The sequence below is a fragment of the Pteropus alecto genome, unplaced genomic scaffold (assembly GCF_000325575.1).
Source record: "Pteropus alecto unplaced genomic scaffold, ASM32557v1 scaffold177, whole genome shotgun sequence".
Taxonomy (NCBI): Eukaryota; Metazoa; Chordata; class Mammalia; order Chiroptera; family Pteropodidae; genus Pteropus; species Pteropus alecto.
In genome coordinates, this window is record NW_006442207.1 from 44,628 (window position 1) to 64,986 (window position 20,359).

General features: G+C 41.6%; 1 protein-coding gene across 5 annotated transcripts in view; it reads right to left on the reverse strand.

The window, feature by feature from the left end:
- Positions 1-4,617: 4,617 nt before the first annotated feature.
- The window catches only part of SEC23IP (SEC23 interacting protein), a 36,216-nt gene continuing 20,474 nt past the window's right edge, over positions 4,618-20,359 (reverse strand). For 2 of the 5 annotated variants that reach the window (XM_025039118.1, XM_015596357.2), the window contains 7 exons: positions 16,614-16,811; positions 14,910-15,065; positions 14,421-14,523; positions 13,321-13,506; positions 12,493-12,652; positions 11,883-11,982; positions 4,618-5,744 (listed from right to left, as the gene is read on the reverse strand). In XM_025039118.1, coding sequence (XP_024894886.1) covers positions 11,901-11,982; positions 12,493-12,652; positions 13,321-13,506; positions 14,421-14,523; positions 14,910-15,065; positions 16,614-16,811 — 885 coding nt within the window. In that variant the 3' untranslated portion in view covers positions 4,618-5,744; positions 11,883-11,900. Of the gene's footprint in view, positions 5,763-11,882; positions 11,983-12,492; positions 12,656-13,320; positions 13,507-14,420; positions 14,524-14,909; positions 15,066-16,613; positions 16,812-20,359 lie in introns of all 5 variants that reach the window. The other 3 variants (XM_006920812.3, XM_025039116.1, XM_025039117.1) reach the window with 2 other exon arrangements.

Below are 20,359 nucleotides of genomic sequence, written 5' to 3' on the forward strand. Positions count from 1 at the left end.
ACAACAACGAGGCAAATTATAATCCACATCTCCTAAAACATACCCTTTTCTTTCAAAGATATCCTTTCAAAATGTTTTTGCTACAAAGAGAAAAAAGAAAATGAAAGAAAAGGGCTCTGTGACTGCCTAGGAATTTCCACGAGGAGGCAGGCAGTCGAATCGCAAGTATTTGAAAGGACGTCTTCGACAGCAGAGGCTTTCCTTTAATTTTTGAAGTTTGAAAGCACTCTACTCTGCCTTGCCATTAACTGCGTGGCTCTGGCAAGACGGTAGCTCCCGCAAACCTCAGCTCTCTCATCTGCAAAATGGGGAGGATAAACAGCTCCCTCCATGGGCTCCTGTAAAGTTTACGTCAAAGAGCTAGAGCTGGCTCAGAGCCGGCACAGTCGACACCCAAAACCACGCGTTCCCCTCCCCAGCTTCATTCTAGGAGTAGCGTCCTGCGAACTGCAACAGCCTCGTTCACCTGAAGTCTCTCCAGGAGCCAGAAGTATTCTTCAAACAGCTGTGCAACCTCTGAAACACACACCCTCAAAGGAGAAGTGAATGTGCCTCAGAGAAGCACCTGGGTGCAGGTGTGGGGAGGCACAGGGAAGTCATGCACCTTGAGCCGGTAGCGAGCACTTTCCAAGGTTCCAAACTGGGCTCCTTTCAACAAGAGTGGATGCCATTAGGTGGCAGCAAAAAGAAAAGGTGCCATGAGAAATGTTGTCTTTAAAACAATTTTAATAAAAAACACATGCAACACATTCATAGTTTTTGCGTTTCGTGCATAACAACTTCATTTCCTCCAGGCGCCCAAATGTGCGATGCTCTTTCCCATCTCACGTCTTCCCACGTCTAGAAAGCGCTTCCTCCTTCTCACCTGGCTACCGCTACTTACCTGTCTTTCAGGTTACCTCTGCAGACGCCATCCCTGACACCACCACGGAAGACGGGAAAGGGCACATGGGGGTTTATGATACCATCCTCCATACTTTCGAATATGTGAACATTTCCATAATAAAGTCTTTTAAAAATCACTTTTTAATATGAGAAATGAAAGAAAAACATGGTGGGTCATCTCAAGCATCCCGTTCCACCTGTCCATGAACCTGAAATGCAGCTCACCCCCTAACACAGACGCCACACTGGCCTACGATCTCATGGACGGGTCCTGGTGAGAGAGGAGAGGAGGCATCTGAAAAAATGTAAAGGCAAGGGCCTGCAGAATGACTGACTCAGCCAGTTAAAGTCCACTCCTGACTGCCCTCCCCCACCCCAAGGACTCTCCAGCTCACACCTGTTGATTCATGGCTTGCCAACCAGCGAACGTCCTTCCTTATCTCTGTAACTGGGTAGGAATAACAAGACTGTATAAAACTGCTTATTATGTTACGATCGGGGCTCAGCCTTTGGGTAGGAATCCGCTGAGCAGGTGCCGGCTTCAGTAAGTGCTACTTCGTGCTTATAGCCTAGGCGGCCCGTCTCTCTGTTCGAGAATCCTATAAGAGTGTTGATAACGCCAAGGTCGCGGGTTCTATAAAACAAACGACCTCTAAGACAAGCAGTCGAAATTCCTCCCCGCTTGCAGTCCCCCTCCTGAAGCACCCCCTCCCCATCCTGAGTACAGAGGCACACGTGAAGCCTCAGACAAAGGAATCACACGCCCCTTGCGTGGACACTGCGGAGTATATACACTCTAATAAATCTAACCAGAGTGAGCTCGTGCATGGTGTTGTTAACCCCACAAGCTCCACCGGCCAATAAATTCTCCTTCCTCTAACAAAGCTGTCTGAGCGCACAGTTTCCTCTGTCGGGTGTCGCTTCCTGCAACACTTGATAGTCCCGGTCTGTGTCATATGTCGTCATACAATTTCACACACTGAGCGCATATTGTGAATTAACTGTGGTAGGTACGCTGCCCAGACCCCTTCACTGGCCAGACGCCGAGGGCAGAAGCATGACATGAAGCGGCTGCGTCATCTCACGAGCTTCCCGCTAACGTCAACGTTGAGTCATTTATAAAGTGTTCTGTGGGGCCAATACATTTGGGAAAATCTGCCGTAGAGCTGATGTTTTAAAACAGAAAAATAAAAATCAGAGAGAATAGAGGGCAGAATTTAGGAAGGAAAAACATATTTTATTGACACTTGTCCCCAGATGAGCTTAGAGAATCAGGGCGCGTAGAAGTTATTCGAAGGTGTTTTCTGAGTCCCGTGGACTGCACAAGACAGGCGAATAAGCAGTGCCGTCCTGGCCCCCGGCCCCACCCCAGCTGGTTCCTGCTCCTCATCCTCCTGCCCAGAGGCCTGCACCTCCCCCCCACACCCGGCTTCCATGCCCACACCCCTGCAAACACCCAGGCCTCTGACCAGACACCCAGCCTCTCTCTGGCAGTTCTCAGCTGTAAGACACATGGCCCACGTACAAGATGGGGAGGACAGGAAGTGGCCGTGACCTGGCAACGAAGGCCCGCGTCTCCCTGGACCTGAGTGTTCACGGTGAAAAACCAGTAACAACAACGATAATCAGCTAACATTCTGAGTACTTACTATCAGCCCAGCACTGTTATATGCACTTTACTCGTATTTTCATTTAAGCCTCAAAACAATTCTGAGGTCAAGGAATTTCATGACAGAGGAAACTGACCAAAATAAAAAACACTTTGCAGAGAGGTTATGGGTGGAAAAATCGTGCTCAAGGAAACACAGCTAAGAGGGAGAGCTTGGAGAGGAATAAGGGCAGGTGGGCACCAGAGCTCTTTATCATGTGATCAAGTTCTCAGTAAGCTCGATTTAGAGGTGAAATACCAGGACGACCATAACCTGTCGACAGTATAGAAACATCGGGGAGACAAGTCAGCTGACAGTCCACCCAGTGCTTTGCAGGGGGATGGACAACAGCAGGACTATGGTGTCAGCACCGCGGCCCAAAGGAACTGAATTCTGCTAACTCCCCTTAGAGGATCCAGTCCTGGGGAACCGAATCATGCTTAGCCAGGATGCCAACTTACTGTTACGCTGAGAACGGTAATTTAAAAGAAAACCAAAACGTTTAATGTCTGCAGTTCAATTCACACTCTTCCCAGATGGCAAAATCTCCATGGGAGACCAAGTTGCCACCAGAACGTCGCTCGGTAAACAACTAAGGTACAGCACCGAGGTGGCTGATGCCTCAGGTGCTAAAAACCTAACCAGGGTAACAGCCAGCCAGTCGCCCGGTTTCTGGGACAGCGCTGGTCTGCAGCTGTTTATCGTCAGACCATGTGCTGTGAGCCAGCATCCCCGCCGGGACGGTGGGATCTGCGCACGAACTTCCTCATCTTCAAGGATCTGGGTAGATCGCGCCTTTCCGATGGCATACTCACCTCAAAGTCGACATGATCTGTGTGGCCTCTGTTCGTTATCACCGCACTCTGGTTTTGAGAGTTGAGACACACGCAGGTCAGCCAGACTCGAGACGGAGTCTCCCCTCGCTGCGCACGGGCCAACACACCGGGCCAGGGCGGTGGTGGCGGCAGTGGTGGCTTCACCGTGACTCTGACCTTCAATCCCAGACACTGACAGCTTTTAATTTTTGTCCCAGACGCGGCACATGAAACCCTTTCAGAATAACTAGCCACCTGGGGAGAATGAGGGCACTAACCCAGGTTAGAGGCTGGGCCGGGAGGCTTCCGGGAGGCAGGGAGGCAATGAGCCGTCCCTGGGGGGAAACGGGGTCACCCTTTGTGCAGCTGCTGTACCCCCGGTGAGCTTACATACTGACATTTGGTGCAAGTTTCCACTTGAAAAAGGTTCTGCTGCTCTTGAAAAGTTTGCAAACCACTGATCTACATGGTCTTCCAAGGTCTCTTCCAAGTGTTAAATTATGTTTTTGATTTTTAAAATTCTTTCATTCAACGAATATTTGGAATGTGCCTTATACTACGTGACAGGATTCTGCTAGGCATGGTGGTCACAAGAGAGGACAATACACTAATAAGAGAGACTCTGCCCTCAGGGGACTTAACTGCCCGGTTGGGTTGTATTTTTTTTTTTTTTTAATTGAAGAGTAACATAAATACGAAATCCAGACAGCCACCACAAATTTGTTTCATGTTTCTTCCAGCGTTAAAACCACAGGATTCCTGGAATTCAGCTGGGACAAGTTTCTTCCACGGACCCTGGTTCAAGTGTTCCTTGTCCTCCACCCAATACTCAGGAGACACAGGCTGAATAATGCAGACAAAACCGATTGTAAATTGAAAAATCAAACTGAATTTTATTAAAATATACATAAATAACCTTCATTTGTTTCTAAATTTCATGAGTTTGGGGAATTTAGGTGGAAATTAAATGAAAGGTTGTAGTACTAGCATAGAAAAATGAAGGCAGAAGGGAGTCAGCGAAACTGCCTTCCAGCCCAGGGCTGCCATGAAACAGCCCAAGAGAGGCATGCAGGGTCCTGTCCTCAGCTACAGGATGAGCTGGTGGAACATATGTTGTCTGGTGTCAATTGCAGCTCTAAAACTCTACTGTCCTGATTCTATTAGGAGTGAATGCTATGTATTAACTATATACAGCAGGCACTCAGTGTAAAGGAAAATACTCCAAACTCATAGGAACACTTTTAAGGAAGACAAGAGAAATACAGAAGTTTGCTGCTTAAAAAGTGCACTGATGTTACTGCTTTATTCACACTAATTAGAATACATACACAAAAAAATGTGTATTGTATGTTGCTTTAAAAAATTCTATGTTCCATGAGAACTATGTAAACAGTGTAAAATGTTTCTACTGCATAACAAAAGGAGAAAAATCAGCATTCCCATGTAGTATTAGGAAAATATTTAGGATAATTTGAAGTCACAGTAAAATGAAGTAAAATATTACAGAACAGTCATTTCATGAAGTACATTTATGATTGAGAAGCAATACATTTCATACTTTTAAATACTTTGGTATAAGTGAAATTGTTACAAAGCAAAAAAAAAAAACCAAAAACTAAAAAGACTCAAGTTTGGTTCTCACATTAATTGGAACTTCGGCAACGAGTCGACTGCACAGCTCCCTCAGACACCGGAAAGGAAAACCTCTCCTGTGCCCCTGTCCTGGCGGGGTGGACACGCCGGGAGGGCACCCCGGGCTGTCCCAGGGCGCCCCAGAGGACTTCTGTGCAGTCGGGAGCATGCGCTTCTTCCTCAAATATGTGCTCGGCAACCGCTTGAAAGGCTTCACGAAAACCTCAGATTCAACTTGGAACTTAAGCGATCTCGGTTCCTTTCTCGTAAATAAAAATGACCCCGCGTTAAAACAGCTCAGAACTACAATTCATATTTAAAGCAGAACATAAATTTTTTAAAAAGTCGTGTTCCTATAGTTTCTCGAGAAGTCCATACTTGAATAAAAGAACATACTACATTTTAAAAAATACAAATTTAACAGCCCACTGACAATAGGTTTTCAAGAAAAAGAAACAACCGTCTGCATGCTACAAAGATTTCTTCGTTGATATCACACTTTGACATCTGAAAAACTAAACTGATCTGAGGAATTTTTAGCTGCATCTTTTTTGATAATTACATTTTCTCATCTGTACTGTCCAAATGTGGTACTGATTGCTTTCACTGTTTGTTCTGTATGTTTTCTCTGAAATGAATCCCTACGTCTGAGAATTACATCTGAGCAACTGTCGATGCATCACTCTGCCGTCGTCCGTCACAGGAGCAAACTGGGAATGTCCTCTGAGGATTTTCTCAACAATGTAATTTATACTGCGACTTTCTGGAAAGACAAGAAAGTCTTTAAAAGAAAAAAAAAAATCCTTGGTGAACTTCACAAACTTACAGTAACAATATAATAATGCATCGTTGTTCCTTTCTGAAGCAAAAGAACACACTGCCAAACGCTACACTGTACTAAACGCACACTGTAAAGTGCCTCCGAAAAAGAAACCCTGTGAGCACAAGTCCTCAGACAGGCCGTCATCATAAGGGAAGGGACGAAAGGGCAGCAGGGAGCATTCTGTGAGATTAACCAGCATGGGAATCTTCATAACAAAACGAGTATGGAGCGTAAAAGAAAATATTGGTCAGGTTGATCTGAGGCTTTTTATAGAACAATTCTAAAAAGGATTAAATGAGATAAACATAAAAAATATTATTCAGCAAAATTGATCTATGCTTAAATAAACCATGTATAGAAGAATTCTTAATATTTTAAAATATTTTATAGCATGAGTACAATATTATAAACTTTTACCACCAAGTATAAGAAATAAAACAAGGAACAATAAACAAATTGTGAACTGAAAGGTCCTTAGTTTTTCATATTAGGGGATATATGAGGCACACCATTATTTTATGTAGCATGCTAAGAAAAGATGCCCAGGATAGGGTGTCTACAAGGAGAAAGAGACCCTCACAAAAAGCGGGGACACCAAAAAGCTACGGCCTCAATGACGAGTAAACAGAGATCCCTGGCCACAGAAGGGACAGCGAAGAAGTCTGCACACCTGTTCCCTGATGGTGGGAAGAGAAGAAGGAAAAAAAGTTCCTCGGTATTTGAACTGGTATACCCACCCGGTCCTGCCTGCAATTTTTTCTGGTTTGAATTCACAATACCAGCATAGCCCAAGAAAATCTCAGAGAAATTAGTTTAAGCAAACTCGGGTTGGCAGTGCCCCCCAGTGACTGGCCAAAGAAAATGCGAACCACCTCGGGAAGAGCTCAACTTTCACCCAGGCAAACAGCTGATTTTAAGACGCATTCCAAATTTAAACATGCTAAATTACGGAAAATATATAATTTGAAGTCAATGAAATATGGTAGACAGGTAAATAAGTCATAGAAGAGATGTCAGAAAACCTACAGAACAAATATCGGTATATGACAAAAAACATCAAACCAATGACAGGTTACCTTATTCGATAACTGCACAGGCAAAAAAGATTAACTATTTAAGAAAAAAGTTAAATCCTTCTCTAAACCGTATTCTTCTAAGTATAAAGTCAAATGAAAAATTAAACCATTTAAGAACTTTAAGAAATAAAAATACCCCAACATCCCACCCTACACCTCCAGAAAGATGAGCAAAGTCAATAGGCAGACAACTGGCAGAAGAAATATAAACAGCCAGTTAAATACACCAAAAAAGCTCAATTTCACTAGTAATAGAAATGTAAAATAAAACAATGATATAATAATTTCTGGCCATCAAATTGGTAAAATTTTTAAAAACAATAATACTGAGTGTTGGCAAGGGTGCAGAAAAATCAGCACATATATTGGTGGTAGATATGCAAATTAAGCCAACCTTCCTGAAATGTAATTTAGCAATTAAGTACAGAAGTAAAGCACTTTAAAATGTGCAATATTCTTAGATCTAACATGCTGCTTTTAGGAATTTAACTCAAGCGAACAGTCAGAAATGTACAAAAAGTATGTACAACTACATGTCAGAATTATTTATAATAGTTAAACGTTGGAAAATCACCTATACACTCAACAATGGTAAATAAATTAAGTATTTTAATAAACAGAACTATAAAATGGAATACAATGCAACTACTAAATATCATGTATCACTCAAGCACTGTTTATAGTAAAGGATTAGAATAACCTAAATATCTAACAGCAAGCAAGTCATTTAAAAACTCATGGTTTAACAGTCAATGGAACACTATACTATCATTAAAAAGAACGAGGCAGATCCTAGGTTCTCATACCATCTCCTCTCTGCCTGAAATGATCTTCTTCCCCCAGATATCCCTCTGGCACTTGCTCAAGTGACACTTTATCAGTGAGGGTGTCCTTTGCCATCTTACATACAATAGCAACTCACTCCCATCCCAAATGCACTCCCCCTCCCCCTGACCTACTGCTCTGTCTTAACCATCTGACACTGTTTATTCACGGTCTGCCCTCCCCAGAGGAAAGATCTGTGAACCCCAGTGCCTAGAACAGCAACTGGCACTTAATATGCGTTCCGCAAATACTAAACGGATGGGTGACGGATGGGTGACGGATGGGTGGATGGGCATGGAAAACCCAAAGATGCAAAGGTAATAACAGTTTGTCTCTTCCGCTATTATTTGTCTTTTAAGAAGGAAAAAATCACCTATGTGTGTGTGTAGCAGATACACGGAACTTGAAACGCTGGTTGCTTCTGGGCAGGGAAACTGAGGATGAGGCGCAGGAGAGAAATCCACTCCTGTCGTGTTTAAAAGGCGGACCAACTATATATACACGCATATATGGAACCCATTCAGACAAACTGATAGAAATTATAAATTCACAGCCACACATGTTGTAGGCTGATGGGGGAAAATCACACAATACATTGTTAAGTGGAAAAAAACAGGCTACAAAATAACAAATAAAATGAAATACTAGAAAAGTTCAGGGTTAACTTCTAACACTTTTAACTGACAAGATTACAGGGGATTTCTGCTGCTTCTTGCTCTTTTCTGTATTGCCTAGGGTTTCTGTACGAGGCACTATTACTTTATAATTTTTAGAAGGCTTTTTAAGCACACAGAGCATTTGCCTAGCCGAGCGTAACAGCACCCAGACTGGGTCCCCTGACGCGGCATTGCACCTCTGAGCCCTCGCGGTCCCCGCGTGGAACCCCCACCCATCCCCCGGGCACTTGTCAGGGTCCTCCTCTGACCTCCTCCTGTCACTGACCTCTCGCTTCATCCTCTCTCCATCACCTCCCTCAGCTCCCTTGTCTTTCTCTTCCTGTCCTATTTACCTGGCAAAACCCTAGTCCTAGTAAAACCAAACGTCTGACCCTCGCCCAAGCAGCGGCACATGGCCAGAGAGAAGTCAGGCTGCTGTGCTCACGGTGCTCACTCCAAATTTCTGGCCAGAATATCAAACAGGCGTCCGAGCCTGCAACAGAGCCCCACCCCACTTGGCTGGCAAATTCCCCTTCCCATCCTCTGGGACGAGTATCGTGCTCTTCTCCCCTCACAGCTCCCACAAGCCCTGGGCTCACTCGGGGACCTTACTCACACACTTCCGAGAGGAAGCCGATGTAACCAGAAAAGCTCCTCTTCCCACCACCAACTCCACCCACCCGTCTGTACCTGCGCCCACTCTGCCTTCCTCTGGTACCATGGAAGATGCATCCCCGCTCCTTTCCTAAGGCGCAATGCTTCACTTGGCCCTGGCCCCATCCCCCACTGCCTTTCCAAGTTTTTCCTTCGACAAGTACCCCCTCCTTTTGCTCTCCCATTATCAATTTCTCATTCAATACTGGATCACTGTGATTAGCAAACAAACACATCTTATTATAATAAAACGTCCCCGTCTTATTCCCGGTCCCCTTCACAGAAAAGCTCTTTCCTCCCTGACCCCTGATCTCTCCCCAGCCCACATTCCCTCTGCCATGACATAAACACAGCTCTGCTCAAGGTCACCAATGATGTGCTACGTCCTCTTCGAGCTAATGGCCAATTCTTGGTCCTCCTTTTTTTACTTGACCTCTCAGCAACAACCAGCATTTATCGTCAGCACCACCTAACATGACGGCTCTCTCCTTGAAGCAGTCTTCTCTCGGCCTACCTGAGATCACAAGCCCCTGGATTTTCTTTTTCCTCTCCGGCCCCCTCTCCACAGACCCCTCCTCTTTCCACCTTCCAGGCGATCTCGCCCAGGCTGTGGCTTCAAATGGCAGGTATATATGGATGACTCTAAAGCTGTCTTTAGCTGAGCTTCCTTCTGAACTTCAGACCAACATCATCGATGACTGACTTGATAAAGCAGAACTACTGAATCCCCATTCCCTCCATCCCCCCAAACCCCTGCTCCCTTCACAAGCCTTCCCAGGAAAAGGGCCGGCATCTACCCAGCTGCTCACATCAAAATCCCAAGAGTCGCCCTTACCCCTTCTTCCACTCACACCCCACGGTGACTCACTCATCTTCCTCCATTCTTCCCTTCGTGTACGACCCTCTGCTATACGGGGCTGCCTTCTGTCCCTCTACATGGCATACCCTTTCCCATTTCACGACCTATGCAGCTGCTCTTCTTTCTGCCTGACTGTTCTTCCCCTTACCTTCAGATGTCCACCTCCTTCTCATCGAATTTCAACCCAAATGTCATCAACTCAGCACAGCCTTCCCAGAAGCCACCCCAGTCCTGGTCACTCTCCACATATTCTTATCTTCTCCACAGAACGTATTGATAACTGAAATTTACTTACGGGTCAGAATACAGACTTACTGTCAACCTCCTCCCAGTGGGAGATACAGTAAGTTCTCGCTTAACATTCTTGGATAGGTTCTTAGAACTGAGGCAAAATGAAGTATAACAAAACCAGTTTTCCCACAGGCTAACTAACATAAAAAAGGAGTTAACTTACTACAGCATCTCATCGACGTTATAATGAAATGGTGATGAACAAAGCAACATCACTCGAGGACCTGCTGTGATGTCCTTGAAGGTAAAAAATGCACACTTGTTCACCACGTATCCCCAGCATGAAAACTGGTGTCTGGCACTCAGTAGGTACTCAATAAATATTTGTCGACCAACTGAATGACTGTTTTATAACTGAAAATTTAGACTGTGGTAGCTTTTGACATTATAATCAGTTCATTTTAACACTGGAATATCAGAAATGGTAAGAACTGATAAAACTGTTTCAAGAGTCTGATTATAAAATGGCTTTTTAGACCTCTTACCCACTCTATTACATATTCCTTTTAATATATATTAAGAAGTGATCTAAATGGCTATGAACGGGAAACTGGCTAATTAAGGTGGGATACAGCCACATGATGGATTACTATGTAACTATTAGAGAATGAAAAAGATTCATACAAGCAAATATGGAAAACTGTGCTAGCAATATGGCTGACAGAAAACATCAAATTACAGAACAATATATTCAATGAGGTGCCTTTGTTTTAAAGTATACACATATTTGATTGGATATGCACAGGCACATTTGTCCAAGAAAATCCTACTAAAAGTGGTTACTTCTCCAAAATAAAGCAGAGACTGAACTTACCATTTATTATTAGAAAAATGAGAAAGTACCAGGAACTACTTTTGATTTCAGCAATTTAGAGCTCACCACTTTGTGTTTTACTCTTTCAAAGGCTTTAACATTTCTAACTTTTTAAAAAACACATTACCGATTTTTTAAAGTGATGCATACTCTAGTAAGGAAAAACAGGTAGGTGTCAGGTGTCACCGGACAGTCAGGAATAGAGTGTGGCCGACTTGCAGGCCGGCTCGTCCATCATATGTTAATGCCCTTCTCTATTCTTTCCCTCTATAAAGCCTGGAAATGCTTACAACATCACTTCTGCAATCTTTCATGTAGTTTGGGGTTGGGGGGAGACATGCGACACAGGCTTAGTCAAGAGGTATGAGTACATTTTTGGACATGATTCTGCTCTCCTAATTAAAAGGGACAGATATAACCAGTACTGTCTTTTGCCCTTATTCATGCCATGAACGTATATATGATGTCTGGAATTATGGGAGCCACCCTATAATTATGTCGCAGCAAGAGCCAACACACAGGTGAGAGGATGAAAACAACCTGGGGATCTGGTGGCATCATTCGGAAAATGAACCCGTCCTGTTACCTCAGAAAAATTAACCTGTTTGTTTAACGTATTGTGCCTTGGGTTCTGTTAACCACAACCAAAGAAATTCCCAGCTGATGTTCCGGGGAATCTATTTTAAAAAGAAACTAAAACTAAAAGAATTCAAATTCTATGCAGAATTAGAAGATTCCCCACCTTAGCTGTCTCTATTCTGAACTTTTAATAAAGAAAAAAAGGGTATTTCCTCTGGGTAGAGGAAGAAGAAAAAAGTGAAAATTATAGTTAACATCGACTTTATAAAAAAGACTTTAAAATAAAACATTCAGAATTCGTACACACGATAAAGATAAACTCACAGAGAAACTGAAGTCCAATCAATGCTGGGGCTGTTCTGGACTAACGTTCATTGTTCGATAAATCTCTTTAAGTAATAACAAGGCAGTATCTTCAGATTCCCTATCCAAAAAAAAAAGCACATTTACTTAAGAGACAATTAGTAGAAATTAATCTCTATGCATAAAGGTAGAAAATGCAGCTTTTGCTCTATTCAACTCTATTTAAAAAGGGCAAATGAAACTAAAGCAGTGTCATCTCGAAGCTGTCCTTAAAAACTGGATAGATACCGCTTAGCTCCAAAACAGCCTTGCTGCAGTCCTCCCTGGCAAGAGCGGATACATGAGAAGATGGCTTTTCTAAGTCCCCAGCACTCCCATTTTGGGAAAGGCATCGCTACAGAAACAGTGTGTAACTACCAAACGCCTTTGGTCAAAGGCAGATGACATACTGCCATCTTGTGGGTAACTAACGGGGGGGGTGGAGGGGATACTGATTTTTAATTTACAGGCATTCAAATTAATATTCCGTAACGAATGATAAATCAGCAAAAAGAGTCTCACTAAAACTAAAACTGCAGCCTGTGCTAACACCTGAAGGCCGCAGAATGTTGTCAAAGATGAAAATACTCACCAATAGCATAAATGACTCTGAAGAGCGAAAAGGTATTCATTAAAACTCTCTATCGGCTTTTCTTGAAGAACGTAGTCAATTCGACGACCTCCGTTTAGCATTCCAACCTTTCCTAAGTAGTCCTCATCCTTGGAAAAATCTGGACTTTCAACAATCTTTTCTGCTAGAATTTAAACCATTTCAATATCAAAGTCAATCACTTAATCATTATCCTTCTGACTTTAGCTGACTTTCTGGGCTCAATGAGAATATCGCTGGACACACGTAGCAACCTGGGGAGCTACCAGGCTCACTTCCCATTCCTTCAAAGAGCCAGGGGAAGAGGGGCTGGTCACCCCAGAGAGAGGAGAAAGAGCCAACGAGCTGATAGAAGTTTTGAAGAAAAGGAGTGAGAGAGCATTGTAGAAAGAGAGGAAATAGAATTAGAATCTGAAAAAGTCAAAAAACATCATGGCACAATGACCTGACATTGCATTAAAGTCTATAACAACACAGTTAACAACAGCAGGAAGCAATTTCTCAGAGTGAGTCTTTCAAATGCCTGAATACAAACTTGATTCTCAACTCTGATATTCCACTCTGACAAGAAAATCTCGATAACATTTCAACCTTGCAGAGTAAAACCTTCAGCAACTACCAGACAAAAACCTAGTGAAAAAAGATAACATGCATATTGACGTATTGTTTATCATAAAAGATTTTCCTTTATAGGAAGAGCCTCCACATTTTAACAAAAAAGACTAGAATGGAAAACATCATTAAATAACTCATAAGTGCTAATGTTCACGTAACATTTGTACTGGAAAACGCCTCAAATGTCAAATTTACCTTCAACTACTTGCTTTTCTTCTTCTTCTTTGATTTGATTGGCTACCTTCTCCAATTCTTCTTGCAATTGAGTTGAAGAGGTATGAGCACGGGCAAACTCATTTAATGTCTGCCAAGCACTTTTCAGAGAGCTAATAAAACCCTGCTTCAAATCAGATCCCATGCGCGAGAGACTTTCTTTCAACTCTAAAGAGATTGAGACAGCACATCATGTTATTAGTCACTGGGTGAGCTTCTGCACCACAAACACTGAAAGTTAACGCCATTCTCAGGCAGGGCAAGACCTCTCAGCCTTCTCTTAGCTGTTATATATATGGAGTATCTCAACCCAAAACCTTCGATATGTTAAAATGTTCTGAGGAGTCTTGTTCCTGTTTTTTGTTTTTTTTTTTTGTAATAACTAAACTTGATCTAGCCAAAATCTATAAATTTCCTCTCTCCAAAAAAAATGGGAGTTCAAATATCATAAAAATGGAAGCACCTTCATGTGCTTTTTCTTATTGTAAAAGAGTGGCCCCACAAAATTAAAACAAAAAAAAACATAAATATGAGGGCACACTCATTTTTCCTCCTTTTAAACCTTTGGATAAGTAATATACGTCATTAACAGACATAAGAGCAACTTCAACCCCACTTGGAATTATCATTGATCCATGTGTTTAATAGTTTTTTTTAAAATAGGAAAAGCTTGTCTATTTAGCAAGGAAATAGAGCTTGCTTGAGGCAGATAGCACCAAATTTATTTCTTGATGGTTTGGTCACTGGTTCAAATGTTATTCTGCTTCCCAATTACAAAAATCATAACCAAACTCTATCAAAATCTACGCATCATGTCACTTTACTACCATCTTCTCCCCACTCCTAATTAGCTCAAAAATTAGAATGTTATCAAGGAGAAGGAACTCATTCTCAATTTTCTTTACAGTTCCTCCAAATATTTAGTAAACAAGTTCTGAACATAGTAGGCACTTAAATAACATTAATTCTGTAAAAAAGGATTTACTGTTAAAATTTCTGTAATTCATTACAAATGACAGCAAAAATATAAAAAATACAAAAAGGGAGGAAGGAAACAAGTTTTTATAATATTTTCTTTTTACCTAAATGAAGTCTTTTTCTGCCTTTGTGATGTGGAATGAGAACTGCTTTTAGATCCAAATCTGGAACAATCATAGGTTCCAATCTATATGCCACTGGATCAAGCTGTGAATAGAAGAATTGGAAATTTATAAAAAGATGTTTTATTTTGAGTTATACACCTTAGTTGGGTGAGAAAACGAATAACTGGAAAACCAGATATTTTGACTTTTTCCACACCTATTCAAATACTGGAAATTATAAGAAGACTTTCAAGTCTGGGTAAAATTACTTTGCAAGCAAAGCAACAGAATCATTTCCTTCAACCAAGGCTTTCTGGTAGAAAAGTTTATTGGAAAGTATCAGATTGTATCTATCAGGAAAGAGAGCTGAGCTGTACAAAATCCAGATCAATATTAATTCCTAAGAAATAAGAATCTGAGAATTTATTAGGATAAAGAGTACAAGTTTTTCATCTTCTTCAAAATAGGAAGTTAATTCAGTTCACTCACTGGATGATAAATATTGAAGAATCCCTTACAGGTAGGAAGCCTGTAATTCTCATCTATCCGATCCACTCCTCGAATAGTGAGAAACATACCAATTGGAGATCCCAATGCAAAGAAAATCTCTGGTTCAAAATCTAATGAGCTGTAAACAACGGAAACCTACAAAAAATAAAAATAAATTAAAAATGATTGTTCCAATGTCACATAATACAAAATTCAAAAGCTTCAAAAGTTCCTGGAATTGCACTAATTAAAAGCATCCCACACAATGTCCCTCAAAGTGTGGCTTATGGTACTTACAACCACTGTCACAGACAGCTATTGCTAGCGTAAAAGGGCTAAAAAATTTCTCTTTAAAATCTTTATAGATTATTATATCTTCTGGTTATACTTCTACTTATTATATAGCATAATCTATATGGCATATGGTAAATATTGCACTTATTGGTTATAACAGTGGTTAAAACTGTGACTCTAGAATCAAATTGCCTGGGTTTGAATCCTGGCTCCACTCTAAGCAGCTAATGGTGGTTAGTTCTTTTTCTGCTTAATCAGTATTTCTTGGCTTCTGGCAATGAAAGATGCACACTGCTTCTATTGTTTGAACTGCCCGAAAACCGTTTGGGTAACAGATCCCACCTGCCCTCTAGGCCCACCCACCGTGGAGGGGGCATGTGATCTGGGCTGGATCAGTCAACCTGCATCTCATTCCCCAGGCAACAAGAATTGGTCCCAAATGAACTTCTGACTTAAACCAAGTCAAGTAAAATCTCTTCTTGAAATTTTCCTAAGTGGACCTATTAGGGGGACAGATTCCTTTTCCTCTGTGGTCATAAAGCTGTAAGAGGAACCCACAGCCACCAACACCCCATGACTCCAGTTTCATGGAGAAGGCCAACTCACGGAGAGAGGCACGTAGGTAAAGCATCCTGTTGGCACGGAGCCTCATTTCCACAAATTTCCTACACTCTAATCCTTCACAGTTAGGTAAGGAAATATCTGCCCTTTATTTGCTAGTGTCTGTTCAAGTTTGATCATGTTTTCAAAAAAGAGACATTTAAAAGATGCAATCTTTATGAATGAACTGGGCCTAAAAGCTTGAGCAAGCTACGGCAAACATCTAGTTCCATTACCTGCCTTATTTAAATCAGTCATGAACTCACTTGTGACAATGGAGCCTTATATACACAACTGTAAATGTACTGAAAATGACGTCTAAAAAGATTTTTAATACTTCTAAGCAGCTGAGAAACAATTATTAAGCTACATTATTAAATATAGCATTATCAACTACTTTGGTGGATTTTTATAGAAATTTTTCCCCAAGGGAAGAACTGTGAGTACTAGAAACATATGAGTTGGCCGAAGGCAGCAAGTTTCTCTCATAGAAACTTAAGTATATTCTGAACACAATTTTCTCTATCACCACTTCTGTTGCCAGTGGTAATGAGAGCCGAATGCTATAAAATTGAGTGGTGGAAAACTGAAATCAAGACAATTTTGAAAATCAGATGATACGTCCAGTACATGTTCAATCCTTTATTTTAATTATAAAAGCATACATTTTTTTTTTATCAAACCAGTGTTATCTACCATCACCCCCAATAAATGCTGAATAAATATTTAAAGAATTTAAAGCCAACCCAAATAATAAAGATATGTTACTCCAGCATAAAACACGCAGCCCTGGTCACCAGGCAAACGTACCTGTCCGGTGCCGACTGCGAAGGACTCATAGTCGACACGCACCGAAGAAACGCGAGCCCCCACCGGGGGCCTCCTCTTGGTCTCGTTAGACTCCAAGGGGAGAGAAGCCACTTCCTTAGCTTTCTGCGCGCTCTCCTCTGGTCCTTTCGTCGAAGCCGCCATCACTGCCTTCTTTTCTGATGCTGCTTTTTTCTGTTCCTGTGAAATACCAAAATTTCATAAGATAACCTGAGGAAAAAAAGTTCAGTTATCAGCTACCACTACGAAACATGCTATCTCAATATTGAGGAATGTTTAATAATTTCTTAGGCACAATGATGACACCATAGTTATCAGAGAAATGTCCTTTTTAGAAACACGTACTAAATATTTAGGGAAGAAATGTCATGATATCTGTAATTTACTTTAGAATTCTTACGATAAAAAGGTTAAGAGGCAACGAACAAATACAGTCGGGCTACAATTAAATCTAAATATTGGCTATCATTATGCCATCTGTACTATTTTTCTACATAATTTAAAATTGTAATATTAAAAAGTAAAAGATGCCAATTTCATCCTTTAAGATCTCAACTTTAGACAGACAGTTTAGAAGTACTATATAATTTTAAAATACACACATGTTTATACCCATTATGATTGCATGGAGCCACTGACAAGTTTTCCTCAAAAGCATTTTGGGAAGGATTGATATGCACATTATGGCAGATTCATACAATGGAATAACTACTCAGAAATAAAAAGGAATGAACTGCAAATGATATAATTTGGTGAATCTCAAAAACATTTCTTTGAGTAAAAGAAGCCAGATACGAAAGAGTACACAGTGTTCATTCCATTTTTATGAACTTCTACAACAGGCAAAATTTCAACAGTGATAGAAATCAGAAAAGAGGTTGTATGGCGGGAGGAGCAGACTGGAAAGAGGCGACGGAACCACCTGAGTGGCTTTTATTTCCTGTTTTGGTGGTGAATACATCTAAACAAAAGTAAGTTTTGACAATTACAAAAAGTTGTCAAAACTGCTCCGAACACTTAAGATCTATGCATTTCATAAATAAGTCAGGAAAAGCTTTGGGAGCATCCACAGAACAGGACATCTCTGTAAAAACATGAAACCCACTCACATTAGTTTGTGACCACACCCTGATACAGCCAAATGTCAGGGGATGTGAACAGCTGTCATGGGTGGAGCTGTCCACTTCCCACAAGCAAGTGTTCCAAGTGACCCTCGTTCCCCAGGCTTGAATGACTGCGTAAGTCCAGTTTAAACAGCTATTGACAGTGCCTAGACAAAGCAGCTGGCCAAATCGGTCTTTCCTATTAATGAATTCCAAATACTAGGAAATCAGGAAGCAAGTCTAATCAGTTAGTTCATTTAACAGGCAGTATAGAAAAAAAAGAAACTCTCTGCCAGCCAGCGTGGAACTGACTCCACCCTTGACATTCGGGAAGGTTTGGTTACCTCTGCTCTTTGGGGGCAGCACAAGATTAAACCTAAACTCAAAAATGAAGAACATGTTCGGAACTCTTCAGTGTAAATGTGCTTTCTCACTCAGAAGTACGTTCTGTTATATTCAGAGAACTTAACATATGAAACTGCTGAGAGCTATCTATATAGAACATAAAGTGTTCTATTGCAAACTGTTTTGTTTCCCCTAGACACGTGCGGTAATTTTAAAACAAAGTGAACCAACATACACGTACTTGACTATCAATATTCCCAACACTAAAAACTATTCCTTTTCAAATGAAAATCACCAAGATGGTTTAGAAAAGGGGGAGGGGGCAGCTCTCAGACAACAAATACTTGATCTCATCATTACAAAATAATTGGCTAATTTTGGTCCCATTATGTCAGTTACATTAAATCAATAGGACACACCATATTATCTTATTATTGATCTGGCAGTACCTCGTTATCTGTGAAAAATGTAGAGCGATCAATGGTAACACGGCTGAGAAAATGTCATAGTTCACTCAGAGGCAATTACTTTTGAATTTCAAAAATAAGATCACTTTATAGATTTTCACTCCTTTCAAAATATTCTTATAATGCCATAATTTATAATCCAAGCAACAACAGTACAGAAACCAGGCTTCTTCCAGAAAATTTTCAAGAACAATACTTTTCTAGATTTTTTTTTTCCTTTTATTGCAGAATAAAATCAAGGACATGATGCAGGGCCTGAAAACACAGCTTCTCGTTTCTCTTTTTTGGTTTTTACAGGCCTGTGCTTCACTGGTGTGCATATGGAGACAAACGTGCTTGCACGTGGAGTACGCACACTTGTGTCCTGGTTTCAGTTTGACTACCACGCTCATGAGCGTGTAACACCTCACGGAGTTGCCGTGAGGCTCAAGGGAGATGAAGCGCTCTTGTAAACTGCAATTATATGATTCAATACACAGGAAAAATGAGATGAAACTTAACCGCCAAAACTAGTAACCTCTTTCACAACTCTTAACCTCCATCATCCCTTCATCACGCCAATCGACTCTCAAAAACACCGCTCCGCGTCTAAAATGCCTTTGAGTTTCACCCTTCTTTTCAATTTCCTCTTATTCCCCATCTTCTCTTGCGGAGTCACTGCCGCCTACTTCAGGCCCTTCCACCTCCACACCGTCACCCAGTGAGCTCCCGAGAACGCAGACTCCATCACAGACCTGCCCCTGCGGCCCTGCCGCCCCACAGCGGTGGCTCGCCAACAACGTCCCTTTATAAACCGAACCAGGCAGTCACTACCGCCACAACGAAACTGCGGCCCATCCACACACTAAGTAAATGGTTTTAATTTAAAAAAATCAAGTTGATAACAGATAAGATTTGCTCCAATTATTTCTTTTCCTTTTGGTACTCCACTGAGCCAGCAGGCCCTAGCCAATAGCAAAAGAAAGTAAATGTTAATGGAAAAACCAGGAAAGAGCCAGTATGTTCAAAAGTTCATTTATCTATGGCCATGCCACCCTAAACATGCCCGATCCCGTCTGATCTCGGAAGCTGAGCAGGGTCGGGCCTGGTTAGTACTTGGATGGGAGACCACCTAAGACTAGATGCAGTAGGCATTTAAAAAAAAAAAAAATTCATTTATTATAGACATATCTGCTCATGGTCAAAAGTGTATAATATGGTTTATAAAATGTATCTTTAAATTTTTAAATTTCTAAAGTTAAAACTTTAAACAGATGATTTACTGCTAAATCATACTTTGTGACAGAATTAAAATGGTCAGCATTTCATGATGTTTAAAAGCACCATGACTTTCATGGCCATGAGATGTCTGAGAGTCACTCCCTTACAAGAGAAAATGCAAACTTCCACAGCTGCCACGTGGGCCTTCAGGACCTCTGCCCTGCCATACTCTCAGCTCACCTGCTGGTCCAGCTGCAAAACATGCGCCCACGCGGGAAGGCCACTTCCCCTGACCCTGTCCCCGCGGGACGTCTTCTCTTACCAGCCCCAACCCCTTCTCCCCAGGCCAGACTGCCACCCTCATCAGGCGCTGACAGAGTGGACAGCACTCTGTTATAAGACTCATGTTTCACCACCTGTGGTCGAATCTCTCCCTCTAACTAGACACAAAACCCTCAGTTCATCTCCAAATCCTAAGAATTGAGCACAGTGCCTCACCGAAAAGATACATTTATAAAATGTCGAATAACTCCATTGCTTAAGCTAATCGCAACACTCAGATCTACGACTATAGTCAAACTGTGTATAAAGAAATCGGCTGGTTAAGTTCCAA